This window comes from Phocoena sinus, chromosome X, assembly GCF_008692025.1.
Source record: "Phocoena sinus isolate mPhoSin1 chromosome X, mPhoSin1.pri, whole genome shotgun sequence".
NCBI lineage: Eukaryota > Metazoa > Chordata > Mammalia > Artiodactyla > Phocoenidae > Phocoena > Phocoena sinus.
This window is the reverse complement of record NC_045784.1, coordinates 63,277,949-63,302,234: the sequence shown is the minus strand read 5'-3', so window position 1 is coordinate 63,302,234 and position 24,286 is coordinate 63,277,949. Positions and strand designations below refer to the sequence as shown.

General features: G+C 40.4%; 1 protein-coding gene across 1 annotated transcript; it reads right to left on the bottom strand.

Moving 5' to 3' along the window:
* Positions 1-8,725: 8,725 nt before the first annotated feature.
* CDX4 (caudal type homeobox 4) lies at positions 8,726-16,754 on the bottom strand. The gene is made up of 3 exons (XM_032620907.1): positions 16,256-16,754; positions 10,093-10,238; positions 8,726-8,932 (listed from the first exon to the last, which is right to left on the bottom strand). The coding sequence occupies exons 1-3, from the start codon at positions 16,752-16,754 to the stop codon at positions 8,726-8,728; spliced, it is 852 nt and encodes a 283-aa protein (XP_032476798.1).
* Positions 16,755-24,286: the final 7,532 nt, after the last annotated feature.

Genomic DNA, 24,286 nt, shown 5'->3' with positions numbered 1-24,286 from the left:
AGAGTTTGATAGTTTCTGGGCTTACCTTTAGGTCTTTAATCCATTTTGAGCTTATTTTTGTGTATGGTGTTGGGGAGTGATTTAATCTCATACTTTTACATGTACCTATCCAGTTTTCCCAACACACTTATTAAAGAGGCTGTCCTTTCCCCACTGTACATTCCTGCCACCTTTATCAGAAGATAAGGTGACCATATGTACGTGGGTTTATCTCTGGGCTTTCTATCCTGTTCCATTGATCTATCTTTCTGTTTTTGTGCCAGTACCATACTGTCTTGATTACTGTACTTTTGTAGTATAGTCTGAAGTCAGGGAGCCTGATTCCTCCAGCTCCGTTTTTTGTTCTCAGGATTGCTTTGGCTATTCGGGGTCCTTTGTGTTTCCATACAAATTGTGAAATTTTTTGTTCTAGTTCTGTGAAAAATGCCAGTGGTAGTTTGATAGGGATTGCATTGAATCTGTAGATTGTTTTGTGTAGTAGAGTCATTTTCACAATGTTGATTCTTCCAATCCAAGAACTTGATAAATCTCCCCATCTATTTGTATCACCTTTAATTTCTTGCATCAGTGTCTTATAATTTTCTGCGTACAGGTCTTTTGTCTCCTTAGGTAGGTTTATTCCTAGATATTTTATTCTTTTTGTTGCAGTGATAAATGGGAGTGTTTTCTTGATTTCACTTTCAGATTTTTCATGATTAGTGTATAGGAATGCCAGAGATTTTTGTGCATTAATTTTGTATCCTGCTACTTTACCAAATTCATTGATTAGCTCTAGTAGATTTCGGGTACCATCTTTAGGATTCTCTATGTATAGTATCATGTCATCTGCAAACAATGACAGCTTTACTTCTTCTTTACCAATTTGGATTCCTTTTATTTCCTTTTATTCTCTAATTGCTGTGGGTAAAACTTCCAAAAATATGTTGAATAAGAGTGGTGAGAGTGGGCTACCTTGTCTTATTCCTGATCTTAGTGGAAACGCTATCAGATTTTCACCATTGAGGACGACGTTGGTTGTGGGTTTGTCATATATGGCCTTTATTATGTTGAGGAATGTTCCCTCTGTGCCTACTTTCTGCAGGGTTTTTTTCATAAATGGGTGTTGGATTTTGTTGACAGCTTTCTATGCATCTATTGAGATGGTCATATGGTTTTTCTCCTTCAATTTGTTAATATGGTGTATCACGTTGATTGATTTGCGTATATTGAAGAATCCTTGCATTTCTGGAAAAAACCCCACTTGATCATGGTGTATGATCCGTTTAATGTGCTGTTGGATTCTGTTTGATAGTATTTTGTTGAGGATTTTTGCACATATGTTCATCATTGATATTGGCCTGTAGTTTTCTTTCTTTGTGACATCCTTGTCTGGTTTGGTATCAGTTTGATGGTGGCCTCGTAGAAAGAATTTGGGAGTGTTCCTCCCTCTGCTATATTTTGGAAGAGTTTGAGAAGGATAGGTGTTAGCTCTTCTCTAAATGTTTGATACAATTCGCCTGTGATGCCATCTGGTCCTGAGCTTTTGTTTGTTGGAGGATTTTTAATCGCAGTTTCAATTTCAGTGCTTGTGATTGGTCTGTTCATATTTTCGATTTCTTCCTGATTCAGTCTTGGCATGTTGTGCATTTCTAAGAATTTGTCCATTTCTTCCAGGTTGTCCATTTTATTGGCATAGAGTTGCTTGTGGTAATCTCTCATGATCTTTTGTATTTCTGCAGTGTCAGTTGTTACTTCTCCTTTTTCATTTGTAATTCTATTGATTTGAGTCTTTTCCCTTTTTTTTGAATGAGTCTGCCTAATGGTTTATCAATTTTGCTTATCTTCACAAAGAACCAGCTTTTAGTTTTATCGATCTTTGCTATCGTTTCCTTCATTTCTTTTTCATTTATTTCTGATCTGATTTTTATGATTTCTTTCCTTCTGCTAACTTTGGGTTCTCTTTGTTCTTCTATGTCTAAGTGCTTTAGGTGCACGTTTAGGTTGTTCAGTCGAGATGTTTCTTGTTTCTTAAGGTAGTATTGTATTGCTCTAAACTTCCCTCTTTGAACTGCTTTTGCTGCATCCCATAGGTATTCGGTTGTCGTGTCTCCATTGTCATTTGTTTCTAGGTATTTTTTGATTTCCTTTTTGATTTCTTCAGTGATCAGTTCATTATTAAGTAGTGTATTGTTTAGCCTCCATGTGTTTGTATTTTGTACGATCTTTTCCTGTAATTGATATCTAGTCTTATAGCATTGTCATTGGAAAAGATATTTGATACAATTTAAATTTTCTTAAATTTACCAAGGCTTGATTTGTGACCCAAGATATGGTCTATCCTGGAGAATGTTCCATGAGCACTTGAGAAAAATGTGTATTCTGTTGTTTTTGGTTGGAATGTCCTAGAAATATCAATTAAGTCCATGTTGTTTATGTATTATTTAAAGCTTATGTTTCTTTATTTGTTTTTATTTTGGATGATCTGTCCATTGGTGAAAGTGGGGTGTTAAAGTCCCCTACTATGAATATGTTATTGTCTATTTCCCCATTTATGGCTGTTAGTATTTGCCTTATGTATTGAGGTGCTCCTATGTTGGGTGCATAAATATTTACAATTGTTATATCTTCTTCTTGGATTGATCCCTTGATCATTATGTAGTGTCCTTCTTTGTCTCTTCTAATAGTCTTTATTTTAAAGTCTATTTTGTCTGATATGAGAATTGCTACCCCAGCTTTCTTTTGCTTTCCATTTGCATGGAATATCTTTTACCATCCCCTGAGTTTCATTCTGTAAGTGTCTCTAGGTCTGAAGTGGGTCTCTTGTAGACAGCAAATATATGCATCTTGTTTTTGTATCCATTCAGCCAATCTGTGTCTTTTGGTGGGAGCATTTATTCCATTTACCTTTAAGGTAAGTATCAAAATTTATGTTCCTATTTCCATTTTCTTAATTGTTTTTGGTTCGGTATTGTAGGTCTTTTCCTTCTCTTGTGTTTCTTGCCTAGAGGAGTTCCTTTAGCAGTTGTTGTTGAGCTGGTTTGGTGGTGCTGAAGTCTCTCAGGTTTTGCTTGTCTGTAAAGCTTTTAATTTCTCCATCAAATCTGAATGAGATCCTTGCTGGGTAGAATAATCTTTGTTGTATGTTTTTCTCTTTCATCACTTGAAATATGTCCTGCCAGTTCCTTCAGGCTTGCAGAGTTTCTGCTGAAAGATCAGCTCTTAACCTTATGGGGATTCCCTTGTGTGTTATTTGTTGTTTTTCCCTTGCTGCTTTTAATTTGTTTTCTTGTATTTAATTTTTGATGGTGTGATTAATATGTGTCTTGGCGTGTTTCTCCTTGGATTTATCCTGTATGGGACTCTGTGCTTCCTGGACTTGATTAACAATTTCCTTTCCCATATTAGGGAAGCTTTCAACTATTAATCTCTTCAAATATTTTCTCAGTCCCTTTCTTTTTCTGTTCTTCTTCTGGAACCCCTATAATTTGAATGTTGGTGCATTTAGTGTTTTCCCAGAGGTCTCTGAGACTGTCCTCAGTTCTTTTCATTCTTTTTTCTTTATTCTGCTCTGCAGTAGTTATTTCCACTATTTTATCTTCCAGGTCACTTATCCGTTCTTCTGCCTCAGTTATTCTGCTATTGATCCCATCTAGAGTATTTTTCATTTCATTTATTGTGTTGTTCATCATTATTTGTTTCATCTTTAGTTTTTCTAGGTCCTTGTTAAATGTTTCTTGCATTTTGTCTCTTCTGTTTCCAAGATTTTGTATCATCTTTACTATCCTTATTCTGAATTCTTTTTCAGGTAGACTGCCTATTTCCTCTTCATTTGTTAGGTCAGGTGGGTTTTTATCTTGCTCCTTCATCTGCTGTGTGTTTTTCTGTCTTCTCATTTTACTTATGTTACTGTGTTTGAGGTCTCCTTCTTGCAGGCTGCAGGTTCGTAATTCCCGTTGTTTTTGGTGTCTGTCCCCAGTGGCTAAGGTTGTTTCAGTGGGTTGTGTAGGCTTCCTGGTGGAGGGGACTAGTGCCTGTGTTCTGGTGGATGAGGCTGCATCTTGTCTTTCTGGTGGGCAGGTCCACGTCTTGTGGTGTGTTTTTGCGTGTCTGTAGAGTTATTATGATTTTAGGCAGCCTCTCTGCTAATGGGTGGGGTTGTGTTCCTGTGTTGCTAGTTGTTTCACATAGGATGTCCAGCACTGTAGCTTGCTGGTCGTTGAGTGAAGCTGGGTGCTGGTGTTGAGATGGAGATCTCTGGGAGATTTTCACCTTTTGATACTACGTGGAGCTGGGAGGTCTCTTGTTGACCAGTATCCTGAAGTTGGCTCTCCCACCTCAGAGGCACAGCACTGACTCCTGGCTGCAGCACCAAAAGCCTTTCATCCACACGGCAACCGATGGTTCACTGAAGAAATCAAAGAGGATTTAAAAATTTACCCAGCTATAATGAAGTGCCTTTTCCTCCTCCTAGGGGTATCAAAGTAGATTGAACTGGGAACATAGCAGCATCTTCCCCTGCCAGCGTGATGTTGGAGGAGGCCTCTCATTCGTCAGAAATTGAACTCTGTTGTATGGTCAAGCCCAGCTGCAAAGAAGTCTGGGAAGTTCCTTCTAGTGTATCTTTCTTTTCAGTTATTGCATTCTTCTGCTTTCACTGCTTCTTTTTTGTATTTTCTAGTTCTTTGTTAAAGTTCTCTTTGTGTTCATCTATTATTTGCCTGAGTTCACTTAGCATTTTTATGACTATTGCTTTGAAGTATTTTTCAGGTAAATTATTTTCCTCTGTTACATTAGGGTTTTTTCCTAAGCTTTTATCTTGTTCTTTCATTTGAAACCTATTTCTCTGTTTTCTCATTTTGTTTAAGTTTCTCTGTTTGTTGCTATGAAATGTTGCTATGAAATTAGGTGAAATAATTACCTATTCTGGTCTTAAAGGCATATCTTTGTGTGGAGGCATCCCTGTGCAGTCCACAAGTGCTTAGTGGCTTATTGGGAGAGATGGACTTGAGATGAGCATGGGCTACATCTTCTCCCTGGGTACACTGGCCTTAGTGGGAGATAGGGCTGGAATCAGAGGGGCCAGAGACAGAGCCAAGTGTGAATTGGGGATTCTCCTAGGCTCAATGGTGGTCACTGCCATATTGGAGTTGTGACTGGGGCCTGAAGGCTTAGGTTTCACTTTTTCCCTGGTGTGTATGTCTTTGTTAGAGGCAGTGTTGGGGCCAGAGGGGTTGGGGCCACACTACTGAGCAGGCTCTGCTCCTTCCCTGGTGTATGTGCACACTGGCATTGGCAGTCTCCACCCTAGCTAGGGGCAAGGCTATGGCCCAAGCTGGCTTTGCTCCTTCCCCAGTGAGTGCATGTGCATTGGCAATAGTGGCCTCCATCTTAACAGAGAGGAGTGCTAAAGCAGGAGGGGCTGGAGTGGTAGCCTGGTGCAGGCTGTGAGGCATGCTGAGGCAGTGCTAGCAGGCTGGCAAGAGCATCAGGCAGCTTTTCAATCTATGATATCCATGCTGGGACTGAGAGCCAGCAAATCTGTGTGTGTTCTTCAAGAGTGGAGTCCTGGTTTCTTACATCTTTCCGTTATGCCCCACTGGTTTTCAAACCAGATAATGGAGCTTGATTTCCCAGTGTTGGACCCTAGGGCTGGGATGCCTAATATATGGCTTAAACCCCTTGCTCCCCAGGGAGGATCCTGAGCCTTCTGGGTCACCCACTAGCAATGTAGGTCCTGACTAACTCACTTCTCCTCCCTTCCTACTAGACTCTGTGTGGATCTTTCATTACAGCCTTGGTTGTAGAAGAGCCACTCTTCTAGTCTTCAGGTCATTCTCCATGAGAGTTGCTGTTTATGTAGTTGTAGTTTTAATGTGTTTGTGGGAGGAGGTGAGCTCAGGGTCTTCTACTCTGCCATCTTGATCCCACCTCTGACCAGTGCTTCTTTTTCTATATGATGTGAATAGCTACTTTTACTACCAACTCACAATATTGGTCCTGAAGGAACACAATATGGGACTTATTTGCCTTGAGTTGACACTCATACTTCAAGATTCAATGTCCACATATCTTGGCCTCTCCCTACCCTCCAAACCCATCCTCGTTTTATGAGAGACTCACTGACTATCAATTATTGGTGTCCCTCCTCAATAGCACACTCAGACGTGAGTATACAAGAAAGTGATCCCCACCTGCGGGCTGAATCTAAGTTATCTAAGGTGACTATCTCCATAGACTAACTCCTCTAGTGAGTTCCTCCCTTCTGTATTGTTATTACAGTTGCAACCACTCTGTTGTACTTGTTTGCAGCTTTCTTAAGGCATAGCTGACATATGAGAAACTGCATATATTTGAAGTATAAAAGTTGATTTTTTGACATATGTATACACTCATGAAACCATCACCAGAATTAAGATAATAAACATGTCTACCACCCCCACACCAATATTCCTCATACCCTGTTATAATATATCCCTCCCTCCCACCACCCAACTCCCTTGCAATCTCCTCTTGCCCTTCTTGACTTGGTTTGGTAATGTTAAAGTGTTCCAACCCAGGAAAACAGTTAGAGTCTCTGCATCTGAGCCAAGAGTAGAAGACATCCCTTGGGCCTTGCTTCCTTCCCCCTTTGAAAACAAGTCAGACCCTCCCAAAGACTTATGTTTGCAGCTGTACACAAACAACTCTAGGACTAGATCAAAGGCCTTAAGTAAGGAACTAGGAGATTGAAACACTTCTATAAGTTGCAAGTAGGGTCTAAAGTTGCAAATTACTTGAAGATAAACTAAAGAAAGATTTGAGGTGAAAGCATGTTTCTTAAGGAAACTTCTATTATAAAATAGCATACATTTGAAAAGTAATGAAAAGAAGAAAATCTGCATCATCCCACTACTCTAGCTGAACACTGTCAGTCATTTGGCATGTTTTCATTCCTGACTCTTCCCCCAACCAGAAAAAAAATTCTTTATTGAAACCTATTTTGAATGCAATTTTTGAGTTTTTGTGTTTAACTTTTTCTCTATATACCTCCAGCACACACCATCATGATAAAACCATAAAACATGGGTATATAGTTTTCTCAGGTCTCAGAGAAAGAATCAACATGTCTTCTTAGAGGACATAGCTGCAATATGAGGCTAAGAACAAAAGCTCTATATTGTGGTTCTGCTAGCAGGTTCTAGAGAATTAGAATCTATAAAAATAGAGAAATGTTTCTTCTCTGTGGAACAAAAAGTTTACAGCAGGAAAGAACAACCCCCAGGGAAATCCAACTGCTATAGCCAAAGGTATACATTTTTTTGGGGGTATTATGGATGAGAAGCTAACTTCTGAGTGTACTTTGAGTGTACATAGACAAGTACACTCAGAAGTTAGCTTCCTCATGCTTATAATTCCCACTTTCCCTTTACTAGTTTGGAAGGACTCATTTATTGCTGATTTTCTATGTTCAGCAATCCAGATGACCTGTTGACCAGTTAACATGTAGTCCACCCCATATTTATTGGAAGCAGTGAAACGGAATAGCTACCCCCTTTCTGAGATTTTCATAAGGAGAGGGAGGATAAATTTCTTACCCCCAACCCAAGAACAGGTAGTTATGCTCAAGATTCTATTTTCTTAAGAACTTCAAAGGTATGTTTTGAAAAGGAAAGGAAAGTTGTGCTCTGATCCTTTGCCTACTTTAATCAAAATTTCTTTTAAATCGTGTTAATTTTAAATGATTCAGAGTTCATCCTCTGGCCACTTTGATATGCAAACAGTGAACTGGACCAACACCACAAACTCCAGGCAACTCCATTCACTGCAGCCTAAGTTGTGTGTTTGTAACCTGTAAACTGCAGTTTCTTGGGCCGCACTGCACTGACATGATATAATGTAGGTAAAATTGAACAGATTGAAGATGATGGCAATGAGAGAAGCTATAGAACATACACTGTCCTTGTGCTCATGTCCAATCTGACTTCTGTTTCACACTCTAACAGTAAATGGAGTGAAGAGACAGAAGAGGGGAAGGGTTTATTCTGTGTGTTAGAAATCTGCCCTTTCTAATGATTCAACCAAGCTGGCCTGTATTATTCTAGTCTGATTTCATTGTTTTGGCAAGATTTGAAACTGACACTGCAGTTTGGAAGTTCTGAGATAATTGATGCCAGACAAGTGTCACCAAGGGATGAAAACTTTTAAAAATTTTATTATTTTTATTAACAAGTGACTATGGATTCAGAATCATCTCCTGATGTTTTTAAAAACATTTGTCTTATTATGAAAACGCTGTTAGCTTTTGAATTAAACATGTGAAAGTTTAGCTAGAGTTAGATAAATTTCTGCTTAACCTTTTCCCCACTCCCAAAAGATAGCATCAAAAGACACACCCAAGCATCAAATGACAAATATAAGTATACATATACAAACATGCATCCTGGCAGAACTGTTTTTTACAGTCTGTTCACAAGCAAATTTCTGAAGTTGTGAATAGAGTTCAAGGGCTCGCAATTGTAGCTTTTAATTTTACAGCTTATCACCAAGCTCCCTGAGTGATTAACATAGCATAGCACACAACAGTTTTCTGGGGATAGTTCCTAACAGTAAGTGACCCTTGAATTATCTTCAACCCATGGCACATCCACTTGTTCTGAATACTGCCTTACAAGGAATTACATAATGTTGCAACTCCCCTGCTGATATCTTAGAGACCAAAAAGACAGTGCTAAAGGAAAGGCACTTTCCATTTCTCTTTGCCTTTCTTTCATTCAGAGACTATGACCTGAGGTATCTCAATAGGCTGAAATCCACGGACAGCAGATGGGGTGGTGAAAAAAGTGTTAGGTAGTTCCCCAGGGCTGATGGAGCCAGAGTCACTTTGCACTGAGCCTCTACTGTTCTCAAACTGGGATATTTTCTTTTTGATCATCTTTCTCTCCTTGGCTCTGCGATTCTGAAACCAGATTTTCACCTGAAACACAAAATGCTTTGGATTTAATGGGGCAACATACTGAATGCACTTTTCAGTCATTGCTGATATTGTTCAGGGACTCTAGTATTTACAAAGTCCTTTCACATGCATCGCTTAATTGAGCCTCACAATGACCTTGTGAAGTATGCCCATTTAACAACAGGTTTAAAAAAGGCTGAGACTCAGAGAGGGAAAGTATCTTGCATGAGATGAAACTGAAATCAAGTCCAGGGCCTCAGACTCTGAATGCAGTGCTCTTTATATTATACCTCACCCACCATCTCTGTTGTGCAGGTAGAAATAAATAATGATAGAATGGCAGATGCTGAGCCATGGTGATAAAAAGGTAGGGATTTAAATAGCAAAGGTGATTATGATCTATCATTAAAAGAAGTTAGGTTGTTAAAACAGAACTGGGTGAACAAGGGTGATGAAATACTATATCTGTTGCTGTGATACCAATGTGCCTTCATAAATGGTTGAAAGGCAGGCTTCTTGGGATACAACAATACATTAATGGACTTTACAGTTCTAGAATCTTATGATTTCCAGGTTTACTCCTAGACCTAAGTAAAAAACAAATCAGGTAGTTATGTAATGTCAAAATCTGGGTGAGTGGAAACCACTGATCCTTGCCATGATTTAAACTTTACTGAGTACCCACAGTAAGCTAAATTTGAGGCAGGAATCATAGGATTACATAGACCACAGAAAATTAAATTCCTACCCTGAGTAATAGAAAAACTTGCTTCAGGTAGCAGCATTGGTGTTTATTTACTGTTACAGTTTGACTGATATGAACCAGATAATTGCCATGATTGACAGATTTCCACTTCACATATTGATTATGACTACTTGGGGAACCATATCAAGGTTTTGCCCTGACTGATCAATTGTATGGGAGTTTTAATCCTTCTCCTCCCCCTATATCCCCACCCTTGCTTTCACACCTACACAGTGCCCACCACATTCAATTATTAATAAACCCATCAACCAACGGTACTAAACGAGGTGGTCCAGTAGGATGAATGTGGGCTTTAGGAGAGCTTTGAGAATGGCTTGGTCTTCTGTTTTGCTTCCACTCTTAGTTACAGACTTCCCTAAAACCTTAGCTTATTGAAATGCTTATATGAAACGTGTTAGATGTACTTCTGGTGTACCTGTCTCTCAGAAAGGCCCAAGTTGACTGCCAGCTCTGATTTTCTCCGAATGGTGATGTATCTATTGCAGTGGAATTCCTTCTCCAGCTCCAACCTTTGATGATCTGTGTAAACCACACGATACTTTTCTTTTGTCCTGGTTTTCCCTGTTAGGGGAGAAAGCAGTGCATTTAATCATATTTTGCATCTTTGGAGATTGTTTTGGTTGGAGGAATCATAGTCATTGTTCCTACCCTTAGCTATTACTTTCAAATATAAAACAAGTACATTTTTTAACCACATATGTCATAAGTCCATTTCTCCATTAATTACTTTGTCATCTGTGGCTATTTTACATATATATATATATATATATATATATATATATATATATATATATTCAACACACCTATCACACCACCATTGATATACTGTTACACCAAAGCATTTTAAAGCAGACAGTTAAGCCATGATTTTCATTCCCTTCACACTAATATATGGGAACAGCATTGTCATTGTCAGTAGTAGCAACATTCATTATACATGCACTTCCTTTTATATTGATATTTTATGCAGTTCATTTATATTGTTTCCTATTGAACCTCTCACTTACCCTTTCAAATTACGCAAAATGTGTCTTATCCCCATTTTGCAGATAAAGAACCTGAGGCTCAGTGTAGGTAAGTAAGTGGCTTTGTGCTAGTGAGCTGAGGAGTGGGGACCCAAACACATACCCTTGGCTCCCAGTCTGGTGTGCCAAATGTTATTCCTGATTTAAACATTCTGGGCAGCATAAGAATGGCCCAAGTGAGGCAAGCTGCTTTGTGATCCTGACATTCTAATTACATATACATTCCAGAATTTCATTTGGATAGTAATTTAAAAAGAAAACATCTATTGTCACTTAGATTCTGTTCTAGGATAGCCCCTATTACTTATTAGAAAATATAGTTTAGTTTTCTGGGGAAAGTCTTAAACAAATTTTTATTCCCAAGTGGATAATGAATGAGGGAAATAGGGGGTGTTGACTTTAGCAGAATAAAATGGGTATTCTAGTATTCTTTGAAAGGATATACAAACATTTGCTTTGTGTTGCAACGTTTAACTAATTTCTCATGCCCTCCTTCAAATAGAGTTTTATTCCTCCTTTCAAATTTTCCAAAGGTGATTAGGAAGTTTCTCTTTCTTTTCCATTTTTCTAACCCCCTCCAGGATCTTCATCCTTTTCTCTATGGCTTTTGGCAAACTCCTTCTGATCTTCCCTGGTTGTTTTTGATGTGAAGTTTTGGGGAGCGATCTGTAAGACAAAGGTTTCTTTAAAGTGTTTCCCTAAACTCCATTGAGGTGTTAAGATGCAGCACAAGCTTAACAAAGGAGCTACATAGCATCAGATCCCATCCTGAACCCTCTTTACATTCAGGAACACCAGCAAATTGGTTTGGAATTTACAAGCCCTAAACAAATGTCAGACACTCTTTCATCTCCAGGAAAGAAAAAAAAAGGGACATGAATGTAGAAACAAATTCTAGATGAGAGATATGTTTTAGGATTAACTCATGGACTAAAGAACTAAACAAAACTTTCCCTCTTGAAAATGGAAAATGATGAATCCCAGTCAATCTGTCTCAAAGGCTCAAATTTTAAGCTGGTTTTTTTTTTGTTTGTTTTTTGTGGGTTATTTTGTTGTCAATTTTTAAAATTGAAGTATAGTTGATTTACAATATTGTGTTAGTTTCATTTGCAGCAACGTGGAAAGACCAAGGGAATATTATGCTTAGTGAAATAAGTCAGACAGAGAAAGACAAATACTGTATGATATCACTTACATGTGGACTCTAAAATATAATACAAATGAATGTATATGTAAAACAGAAACAGACTCACAGATACAGAAAACAAACTTGAGTTGGTTTTCTGAATTTAGGAAACCAAAGGTCTGGCATTTGGTATGTTACAAAGGCAGAATGTATATTTGAGGTCACAGTGAAAACATTGAGGTTTAATTTATTTCCAGAACCTCAAATCTTAGAATCAAAATATATCTTTGAAGAGATGTTTCCTAAAACCCTTCCTAATCCCAAAGTGACTAAGTGTTTAAATTCTAACTTGAGGCAGAAGTTAAAATTCAACTTGTGTGTGTCTGTTTTCTGCTGTTTGATAATCAGTAAATATAACCAGACTTCAAGAACTCTGGAAGGTTGCAGTCCTTCCCCACCCCCATTGGTCATAAATTCCCCTCTTGCAGTTTCTTCTGAAGACAATAAAGTCAAGACCAGGCCTCTTTATTTGCCATGAAAATCCTCACCCTTTCCGGCAATATAACCCCTGAAGAAAGGAGGAATGAGGAAGAGCCAAGCTGCATATCAAAGCCATGCAAAGTGTTAAAAAGAGTCTGTTGCTCCAATCTAACAGATAAGACCTCAAACCTCAAGAAGACATAGATCAGGGGGAAATATTGACTGCACATTTAACAAAAAGAAATGAATTCCTGTTTCCTGGTGCTCCTCTTATGTCCCTGCTCCCAAACTGTCTTCTTTCCACCCCTTTCATTGCCTCTTCCCTTAAATGATGAAATCTGATTGAATGAGTTTTGGACATTTTTCTATTAGAGTATAATGCCATATTTCCATACTAAAACATCAACAAAGCACTAAGAGCACTGGCTTTTATTGTTCAAGCTATTCTCTTCTCCCAGAAACTACAACATTTCTGAGGGTGAGGGAACCCCTTCTCTGGTGCTATTGTGGGTTAATTTAGGAAAGTAACAAACCGTAAGTTGTATTACAGGGCTGCTTCATAGCCCTGTGGTGGGGATTTCACTGTCTCCGCCTTCCTAAAGCCTTGGACAAACCTCTGTAGTTCCCACTACCTAGAAGACAGTATCCCTACAGAATTTGCAAACACATATCACTATATATGATGACTCATCATCACCCTAAATGTGCTCATTTGAGAGACTGGCTGTGAAAGCACTGTTAGGCAGAAAAGCACTCTCCAAACCTAGGGGTTATGATGATGATGACAGTGAGGGTAAAGAAGATGAAAACCAATCTCTTTCTTTAGGGAGTAGAGTGTAATTGACACCATCATGATGACTTTCCATCTGATGGTAATCTTTTGCTGCTTTTAGTTAAAAATTGCATCTAAATTCATTCATAAAAATTGTCCAATTAAATGATCAAAACAAAAAAAGATAATGATAAGCTTCAGGAATTATTAATTAACTCATTTTCTGAAGGGTCCTAACTGAATAAAATCTTTTAAGTATAACTTCCTCAGTGTTTTGTCCAGTGGGTTAATCATAATTATTCAAAGTCACTTCCTTCTCTCCTCTTCTTTCCCACACCTAAAAAGAAAGCCCCTCTCCAGCCCAACTTAGGTTACCACCTTGCCAATACTCATCCAAGGTTACAACTCTGGGTAAAAAAAAAGGAAAAAGTGAAAAAATTCCTAGCTGTAATGCAGTGATTGTATTTAAAATACTGAACTTTTCCCAGAATCTTTCTATCAGCTTCCTTTCCATTTAATTTTTAAAACCAGAAGTGTATTGGAACAGAATACTTAGGGAAAAAAGTAGAAATAAAAATATTTCATTTTTAAATCAAATCACTTAGTGGACATTCATTTATTCTGTATGTCAGTCCCCTTTCTCTCATTTGAAAATCAAATATGACAATAATCACTATGAAATGTTTTCCAATTGTCCCCTAATATGTGTATTTTTGTTTCTTTAACTTAAGGCTATTTTAAAAACATTCATCAGTGATGGAAAGAGCTTTCATTTGATTACCATAATCAGGGAGGGGTTACTTCAATTTTGTAGTTCATCTATTTTCTTCTCAGCTGTAAGTCAAATGTTGTCCTACGATACTACAGAGTGAAGTAGAAAATTTAGGAGGATCTGACTTATTCATTCATTTAACAAATATTTGTTTAACACTCACTATGTACTAAGCATACAAATGGGTGTCTTTTTGTTTGGAGTGATACAAAGAGGTGATCAACTTAATTTTTTGTGGGGTTCATAACCTGAGATCCGTGGAAGGGCTTCAGTGGATCCATGAATCTCCCAAAATTATTCAAAAAATGACATGTGTGTGTGTGCATGCGCATTTGCACCTTTGTGCATTTTTCTGGGGAGAGGGTCCATACTTTTCATCACATTCTTAAATTGTTGCTAAATATACACCTTAGGCTACAAGAATATAATAAAGGGGTACTTTTATAAGACATTAAAATGAAATGGAGATTGAATTTAATAAAGCCCCATCTATAGGATAGGCTGCCAGAAGTCAATGGGGTACCAAAATCATTCAATTTAGAATTTCTCATAGAAGTTGGAGAGAAAATCTTGTGAAGGTGACATTGTACACCCAGGTTTCAAGAGTTAGCCGCCACAGAGCAATTTAGTCTCCTCATTCACCCACTGATGAAGACACCACAGAGCAATTTAGAGTCCCTTTCTAAACTTACCCAAAGGAGAGAATCTGACAAATACAAATGAAAGACTTTTAAGCAGAGAAACCCATCATATTTTCTCTCATAAACAGAAAATTCATGACTCAAGATAATGTATTTTATCTTGTCCTTTTCTTCCCATTGTTCTCTCTTCCAAACAACATATTAGTGATTTTCCTCTTCTAAAGTATTTCAAAACATAATCCTGAACTGGGAGCAGCTACTTTTCTGGCTTTTGTGTCTTTTGCTGATGGTTAGGGCTTAGTGAATGGATGTTAATTACAACCCTAAGATTAGATATAATAACAACCCTGGGAATACAACACCCTAACCTCATTTTCTATTCTCTTTAGCCAGCCAACTCACTCTTATTTCAAAAAGCAATATGCAGACTTACTTCCAAACACTTTAAAGCTAAGTATTTAAGCCCAACTCTTAATTTGGGATTGCTACCCCAGTAATGTCCTAATCAATAGGAACTATCTCCTCTGGGCTGAATTCTCTTAACAGTGAAAGTTGGTCCCATCCCACCCTCCTGCTTTTGCTTTTTTTAGGGAGAGAAAAAGGGCAGAACCGTGAGCAGAAGCATAATCATTGTGGACAAATGCTATTGGAATGTCATTTCTTCCCCAGAGGGATGAAAGTGATAGAGCTGAATTTTACTAATTTTCTCTAATGACAGGGAGCGATAGGTTGGAATAATAAGAATGTGATAAAAGAACAACTATAGCTGAAAACAAACATCTCCCCGCCTCCCTCCTCCACCCCCTGTCCAAGATTAAAGCAGAGTACCCACTTCCCCCGCCCCTGGCTCCCAGTAGCCGCCCACCGGCTTGCTGGCAGGAGCGTGGGTAGGCATTAGGCTGGAATCTCTGGGCTTTCCTATGTGTGGTGACAAGCCTGCATCCAGCCCCTGCACCTCGATACGCCTACCTGACTGTTAGGAGGGCTTTAATCACTTTAATCTTATTGATGTGGGGCTGATATTCGTGCACGCACAGGGGATGTTAGGGTTGAGTAGCTTATTATGTCCCAGTGGTGTACTGTAGCTTTCTCACAGCCTCTATGCTTCCATTGGCAGAAGGGAAGTTGTAAGAAGGCATTGGGTTTGAATCCAGCTTGCCTCTACCAGCTTGGGCAAAAGAAGCTGGAGCTTCCTTGAGAGTCCAGGGTGACGAGGTTGCTTTGCCACTGGGGCCTTCGTGGCTAAACTGGAAGGTCTGTTGCCAACCAAGCAACATGAACCTAAGTTGAGAACCACCAGCTTTGAGGGGGAAGCCGACCTGCCCAGATGGGGAAGGGTTTGAAATGGAACGGGCAAGCAGCAGTGATTGAGCACAGGGACACGTGGCTGTCCTCTCCTCATTCACCCACTGATCTTCCCTGTGCATCTGTTTTCCCATCTGGGCAACTGCAGGATTGGATCTTGACCTTTGCGGATCAACATGCCCTTTGTCCGCCCGGTTGCTCCCTTGACTGATCAGAAAATGGTGAAAAAGTCCCCTACGGTCGGCTTAGTTCCAAGCACCATGCTCTGCTTTTGATCAGAGGCACAAGCGAAGGAGGTCACTAATGGGCTGGGGCCCTGGGCAGTAAGACACTCAATGGTCTCCTTAGCTAAGTTGTCCGGGGAGAAGCCTGAGGAGTAGGAGGGCCAGAAGGCCAAGAGAAGTAGATGAGAAGCAAAGGAAGGAAAAGTTTGAGAGCATTGGAATCGATTACTCACCAGTCACCTGCACGGTCTTGCGCATCCACGCATAGGGGCTGTGGCGGCTTCTGTTAGAACTGGCGTCGGCGGTGCAGGCGTCGATGGGGAACAGTGATCCGCCGGCTGGTGTAGGCAGGCTGCTACCGCTGTTTCCACCCGCTGCGGGTTCCAGGTTGCTGTATTCCGGCGAGCCGAAAGCAGCAGGGCTCGAGGTCATGTCGTTCATGGGCACCGTGCCCATTGTACTGGACGGCCCGGGGTACACGCTCCAGTCTTCCCGAGGGGGACTATAGGGTGACCCCCAGGCCCCCAACGATGGCCCGTGAGGATCCATACCGGGCATATGGGGATACCCCATATAGCGTGCATAAGACGGAGCCGCTGCGAAGTTGGAGGCTGGCATCGGACTCCCACCATCCGCAGTGGCGCCAGCCCCGGCTGTGCCACCTCCTGCAGGGCTCCTGAGAGTGCCCGAGTACATGCCCGTTTCTTTTTCCAAAAGGCAGCTTCTGTACATAGTGGCTTGGGTATGAGAAAGGAGCTCCCTAAGCCATCCTGAAGTCCCTGTAAGGCCCCAACCCGACTTTGAGAAGCAGTAGGGAACCAGTAGGTTAGGCCGTAGCTGTGCTGCAAGCTCCTCCGCGCCCCTCAGACAACTCCATCGGCGTTTCCTACCCTGACGGTTTCCAGGTGACTGGTAGCCCGGTATAGATGGGCCCCCAATGGCTGGGCTGACGTCAAGGGGCTTTAGGCTTTTACATAGCATTTGCATTCAAATGAACGGCCATTTCACTTTCACAGCGACTTGTTCACTCTACACTCCCTCTCCCAGAGCTCCTGGGCCTTTCTATCTCATCTTTTTTGCTTTTCTCCATCTGGTCCCATAGCACTAATTTTGCGCTTTTGGAGGCAGAAGGGAGCTCCTCCAGAGGTTTCTGAGCAGCTCCCTCCAAAGTGAGATGGAGACGTGTAGAATCAGGGCCAAATCCTGCTCTTTGGTCCTTACCCCGCGGTTTCTTTACGCTGATCTTCCTGCACCCAGTCTGCATCCTTGGTATCCCCTCTGCCCACATTCCCTGGCACGGGTACTCCACATGGCACTGGCCCATGATACCCTTCTCCTCATTGCCCCCTCCACCAGGAGGAGAGCTTTGTTTCTAAGGACAGAGATTCATTTCACAGAGATTCATTTGTAAAACATACAATTAATCCGGCCTGCCATCTACTGGAAAGTAACCTTAGGAAGGCAGAGCAGGGATGTTTGTCTCTTGTTCACTGCTCTATCCCCCGTGTCTACAACAGTCCGGCACACATTAGGCACACAATAAATTGGATGTTTTACAAATATGCACAAATTAAAGAAAGATGAAGAGAGGAGGTTATGAAAAAAGGAAGGAAAGAAGGAGAAGACCCATGTGGGTAGTGGGCTTTTTAATTTCCCTTTCAGTTCACTAGTCTTGCTTGGGTGTCTCTTTCTGCCAGTACTCCAAGGAGTCAAATTCCTGCAGTCTCAAGTCCAGGGCAGCTGAAGCTCCCAACTTTCTTTCACACTTGAGGAGACTTCCTTTGTAAAGCTCCAATTGTTGAAAACGACATGGACTTGCCAGTAGATGCCAGTGAACTCAAGATTTTGCTTCAAGAAGCCAGATCACCTCCTGATGACAAAACCAATTTGTATTGCAGGATTCCTTCTCACCCACATGCTCCCTCACCCCTTCCCCCTCCCAAAGCCTACCACAACCTTTAGTTCAGGCTGTGCTCCTATTCAGAGAATGTGCTCTTCTATGAAGTCCAACACAACATGGCACCTCCATTAACTAATCCCTCTTTGGCTTTGGGAATATCACTTTACTTCTGGGAGTTTCAGGGTTTTCCCCTGTGTAATAGGGATCCTAACAGTGTCTGCATTTACAAGGCAGGATTTCCTGAGATGATGTATGCAAACTGCTTAACTTAACACTTGGCACACAGCACAGGACCACTGTATTCATTAATTTACTCAGCAAATATTTATTGAGTGCTAGGTGCTATTCTATGCATGGAGACATCAATAGTGAACAAAGCCTTTGACCTTATTAAACTTATATTCTCAAGGGGAGAAATACTAGTAAGTAATTAAATTTTGTGTTATGTCAGATGATAATAATCAATGTTGTGAAGAAAAAGAAAGCAATTAGGAGAATAGGGAATGCTGGAGGATGTTGCAACTTAACAAGTGGTGGTCTGGAGGACCTTACTTAGAAATGATATTTAAATAAAATATAGAAGTGATGGAGTGAGCTATGAGGAGAGGATCCAGACAGAGAGAACAACAGGTAAAAAGTCTGTCTTCTATTGAAGAAGTAGCAAGAAGGAAAGTGTGGCTAACAGGTAGATGAGGTCCAAAAGCTAATGGGGTAGGTCATTTTTAATTTCTAAGTTTTTACTCTAAGTGAGGTAGGGGGCAATGTAGGGTTTTGAGCAGATGAGTCACATGATTTGACTTAAGTTTTGAAAGGATTGCTCTGGCTATTGGATTAAGAATAGACTGTAAATAGGCAAAATAGAATCAGGCTGATTAATTAAAAGGCTATTGCAATAATCCAGGTGAATGGCATTGGGGATGGAGAGAAGTGGTTGAATTCTGGATATATTTTGAAGCCTGCTTTGGAGAAGGAGAAGGAAAAGAAGGAATAGAAGTAATTGGTCAGCAAAGACTAATTAAAACCAAGCACTGGGGAGAAGGGACTAAGGGACAGGAAAGTCACATACCTATAGGCACTTTTTGCTCATGATCTCATTTAACCTTCACAACAGCCCCATGAGTTACTTATTTTCACTCCCATTTTAGAGATGAAGAAACTGAGGCTCAGAGAGGTGGCATGAGTATTTAAATGAACTACTGGTGTGTAGTAGAGCTAGGTTCCCATCCTAGGCAGCTCTGATTGCAAAGTTCATGTTCTTAAATTGGAACCAGGAAAAATGTACAACCTCAGGGCTGGGGCCTGGGGCCTGGATTCTATTTTCTTTGCCTGCTCAGGCTCCCAGGCCCAGCATTCAATCCTTTTCATAACATAGACCCAATACCCTTGCATTATTGTCTTTCAGCTATTCTATCCTGAGGCAAACTGGTCTACCTGACATTTGAAAAGCTATATCAGGATGAAAGCATATGCAGGAACTTTAAAAGTAAGTTAATGCAATATTATCATCTTACCTATGAGGAAACTGAGGGCATGAGTAGGGAAGGTATTCCTTAAGGCAGTGAACGACAGAACTGAGATTCAAACTCAGGTCTGTTGACTCCCAGATCAACACTCTTTCCACTAAAAACTGTATGCTTGCTTATGCAAGTCCCTTTGTCTAGACTGTTTTTATGCATACAAAATGTTCAAATTCTCCCTCTTCTTCAAGGCTCAGTTCAAATGTCACTTCCTCCCTAAAGCCCTATGTTATGATACTCTCAGAAAGCACTCTTCCTCTTGTCTGAATCCCATTGTCAACTCCCCTCCCCCACTGACTAATACTATTCTTGTCCACCTTGGAGTTACTTAGGGTCTTATCTGAATTTTTTTGGAATTTGAGCACATTGAAATGGTGTGAGGAGGTGTGTTTGAGCCCTGCAGAGTGGAGTGTCATGCACATGATAGGGTCTCAAGAAATATTTGTGTGCTGAATCAATAAATGACCTTGGAATAACAGATTGGGAATCACCATTTTGACTCAACTTTAGGGATGTCTGGAAGAGAAGCCAGTAAGTACATTGTCCAGTGCTTGGCAGAACTTGGCTTCAGGATTAATTCAGTTTTGTGTTTTTGTTTGTTTGTTTCTGGGGATGGGAGTGGAATGTGGGGTAGGAAGGTGGGAGAGAGAGCTGGACTGGCATGGAGGTTCAGTCTAGTTTATTTGACTGGAAATCTTTCTTTTTTTTAACCTGGAGATTAATCAGAGAGGCAGTCTCACTGCAGAAAGCAGAGTGGCCTGCAGAAAAGTCAAACCCCACAGGCTGAAGATCATGGCCCAGGCTATGCAAGGGTTATTTAACATCACTAGGGAGTGATTACTTAGTTTTTCTGAGACTTAGAGGGGCATGGGTCAAATGGGGCTTCAGTTGACACCCCTCCACTGCCAGGTCTGAGGTGACCCACACAAACCATGTTATTGTAAGGCTTGCAGGAGATAATGAATGTGAGATTGCTTTATAAATAGTACAGTCCACCCGTGATGGGCTATGGGGATCTGGGTAAGCCTTTTCTTTAGCAGGCTTAATGCTTGGGAGGTTCTCACTGCCTGGTAAATATTTTCTAAGCCTGGTCTGTCCTCTCGGGGTTGCCAGAATAGCCCAGGGCTACTCTCCACTATGATCAAACTTCTCCCACTTCCCTGGCCCAGATTTCAGCTTGGTTCAGCCTCTGCAGAGGGACAGGGAGAGGGGAAGGAGTGTATTTGTGTTATGGAGCTTGGCTTCAGTCGTCAGTCATTGGACCCTCGCTACTACTAGGAAGGATATGAAGAATGCAGATTAAGTCTTTCTTACTGACATGGTAACTGAGGCTGAGCATAGGGAAGAGACTTACCTGAGTCTCACACTAGTTATTTATCTGTGGAACTTGGATTTAAACCCAAGCATAATCAACTGAGGAACTCTACAAGGCACTCTACCTATCTCGGCCTCAGTTTCCAACAGGAAAAATGGGACTGACAGTAGAAATCACTCTAGATGGATGTTGGGAGGATTCAGTGCACCATTGGTATACTCAACAAATGGCCATTATTATTGTCATCAACAGAGTGGTTGAGACTTCCACAGGGCATGGACCTACCATGCTTCCCTTAGTTCACATCTAAGCAAGGACAGCATTGAGAGATTGGGGAGAAGGCTCAGAGCAGTTTGGACTTTCCTGCCTATTGGATCTCAATTCAAGCTTCGCATTCTGGGCTCTGAAAAGAGCATCCTTCCACCAACCCATCCTTACCTACCTCCCTGAACTCCTTGGAGCCTTAGTGATGCCAGCACTTGTGCCTTGGACAAGAAAGGAGCCCTGTGTCTTTTCCATCCATCTTCATCATTGTGATGGGCTTTTGTAATTGCAAGGCCAGACACCCTGGAGAATGAGCACTACTAGGCTCTGGGCCTACCCCAAAGTATCGTAGTGGGGTCAGGACCAAGGAGTGTTTTGGAGAAAGGTTAAGGTTCTTTCATGGGAATGTTAATAGGGCAAATACTTGTTGGAGTGGTGGAGGGCCAGGGCTCTGTACCCACCCTGCCCCCAAGGTAAGCTGCCCATTTCTGGGTTAGGAGAACAATAGGAATGAAGAAAGTCTAGGGCTTTGAGATGGAGGCAAAAATACAATATACTGGAGAAACAGGCTTCTTGTGCATTCAAAGTCATCCTCGACTCTGGGAGAGAGAAGGTATGTGTATGAAAGCAATCAAGGGCTAGTGCTTAATGCCAAGATCCCAAACTTAAGAAGGATATGTCAGGGAGGGGTTTTACAGAAGAGAGAGGAGGAAGGCAGAGAGGCCAATCAAAAATGAGGAGACTACAAACCCAACACTGGTATTAAACGAGCCTCAGACTGTGTCTGAAAGGATTAGGGCAGGCTGATTCTCTGAAAGAAAAAGAGAAATGCAAGTCCCGGCTATCTTCTTAGGGAAAGAAAATCAGAAACCCAGTTCACAAAACATGTACTCTAGGCCAGAACCAGTGCTTGTTCCTTTCCAGGGTGAACTCCCACTAAGGTCATTACAATTAAAAGGAGTAGATGGTATCAACCCTGTTTTACAGTGAGTGGGGGGAAGGAGGCAAGAATGGAGACTCAATGAGGTTTAGCAACAGGCCCAAGGTCAAACATCCAGTAAGAAGCAGCCAATAAATCACTAGTGTGGCCATAATGTTCATGCAGGGTCTAGGGATCAGGACTTGGAGAATTCCTGACAATTCTATAACAACAAGCCCAGTCGTTATGGCCATATTCACTGAACACAGGATAAAAAGGAAAATTGGCACAAACTATAATGGGAGAGATTTAGATTAGTTCCAAAGAGGAACATGTGCACTATGAGGGCCAGGAAGCACTGTGGTGGGTAAACTAGTTGATGAAAGAAACATGGAGTGTGGCCTTTTTCATAACTCTAGGTGGCATTCTGTGAGGGATTGTTTCAGAACAGGTTGGCTTTGAAGCCAATATAGAGTCACATTAGTGACTGACATTTGATTTTGTAGTGAGCATTTTCACTCTAAAAGGTTTGCTTTTACTGTGACCTGCCTTCAGTCCCGTTTCATTATTCTCTCCCATTTGAAAATACCTCTCACATTATCTCACCTTAGTATTTTTTGCTCGTTCTCTCACTGGATAATTTCTCCACTGCATTTTCATTCTCTCCTAAACACCTAAACTTCATTATCCTTCATCTAACCAAACTGAGGCCTGTGAGCTAATAATGGTGTATACATATTTTGTATATATATACACATATACATATGAATTAAATAATTATATAACTTTATGAATTATATAAGATTTATAAAATAATTAATAAAATTTATTTTTAAATCAGTTTTAGGTTCACAGTAAAATTGAAAGTACAGAGAATATACCCCTGGTCCCTTCCTATCCGCAACCTTCCCCACTACGCAGTGGTACAATTGTTACAATCAATGAACCTACTTTGATGCATCATTATCACTTAAGTCCATAGTTTTTATTAGGGTTCACTCTTGGTATTGTACATTTTATAGGTTTTGATATGCATCCACTATTGTAGCACCCTACAGAATACTTTCACTGCCCTAAATATCCTCTGTGCTCTGCCCATTCATCCCTCCTTGCCCCTAACCCCTGGCAACCACTGGTATTTTTACTGTCTCCATAGTTCTGCATTTTCCAGAATGTCACAGAGTTGGAATGATACAGTATGTAGCCGTTTTAGATTTTCTTCTTTCACTTTAATATACATTTAAGTTTCCTCCATGTCTTTCATGGCAGGGTAGCTCTTTTTTTAAAATCACTGAATAATATTCCATTCTCTGGGTGTACCAAGGTTTATTTATCCATTCACCTACTGAAAGACATCTTATTTGCTTCTAAGGTTTGGCGATTATGAATAAAGCTGCTATAAATACCTGTGTGCAGGTTTTGTGTAGATAAAAGTTTTCAATTAATTTGGGTAAATACCAAGAAACATGACTGTTGGATCACACGATAAGAACATGATTAGTTTCAAAAGAAACTACCAATCTGTCTTCCAAAGTGGCTGTGTGATTTTGCATTCCTACCAGCAGTGAATGAGAGTTTCAGCTGCTACACATCCTTGCCAGCATTTTGTGTCAGTGTTTTGGATTTTGGCCATTCTAAAAGGTATGTTGTGGTAACTCATTTTTGTTTTACTTTGCAATTCCCTAATGGCAAATGATGTTGAACATCTTTCATACACTTACTTGGCATCTGAATATCTTCTTTGTTGAGGAATCTGTTCAGATCTTTTGCCCATTTAAAAAATCGGAGTGTTCATTTGCTTATTGTTGAGTTTTTCTTATATTTTGGATAAAAGTCCTTTATAAGATGTGTCTTTTGCAAATATTTTCTCCAAGTCTGTGGATTGTCTCCTCATTCTCTTGACCTAGACTTCTGCAAGTTTTTCTTTCATAAATCATACCTTTGGTGTTGCATCTAAAAATTCATTGCCATAACAAAGGTCATATAAGTATTCTCCTATGTTATCTTCTAAATGTTTTATAAAGTATTCAATTTTACATTTACATCTCTTATTCACTTTGAGTCAATTTCTGTGAAGGGTGTAAGGTCTGTTTCAATTTTTTGCATGTGAATGTCCAGTTGTTCCAGTACCATTTGAGCAAAAGCTTATCTTTGCACCACTGTATTGCTTTTGCTTCTTTTTCAACAATGAGTTGACTATATTTATGTGCTTCTATTTCTGAGCTCTGTATTCTGTTCCATTGATCTACTTGTCTATTCTTTCACCAAAGCCATACTATCCTGATTTCTGTAGCTTTATAATAAGTTTTTAAGTGGAGTAGTTCAGTCCTCCAACTTTGCTCTTCTTCA

Excerpts from the sequence above, each read along its gene's own strand:
- CDX4 (XM_032620907.1), bottom strand. The coding sequence starts at position 16,754 with ATGTACAGAAGCTGCCTTTTGGAAAAAGAAACGGGCATGTACTCGGGC. Across the intron at positions 10,239-16,255 it reads CAAGACCGTGCAGGTGACTG|GGAAAACCAGGACAAAAGAA; the intron begins GTGAGTAATCGA and ends CTCCCCTAACAG. Across the intron at positions 8,933-10,092 it reads TGGGCCTTTCTGAGAGACAG|GTGAAAATCTGGTTTCAGAA; the intron begins GTACACCAGAAG and ends TTTGTGTTTCAG.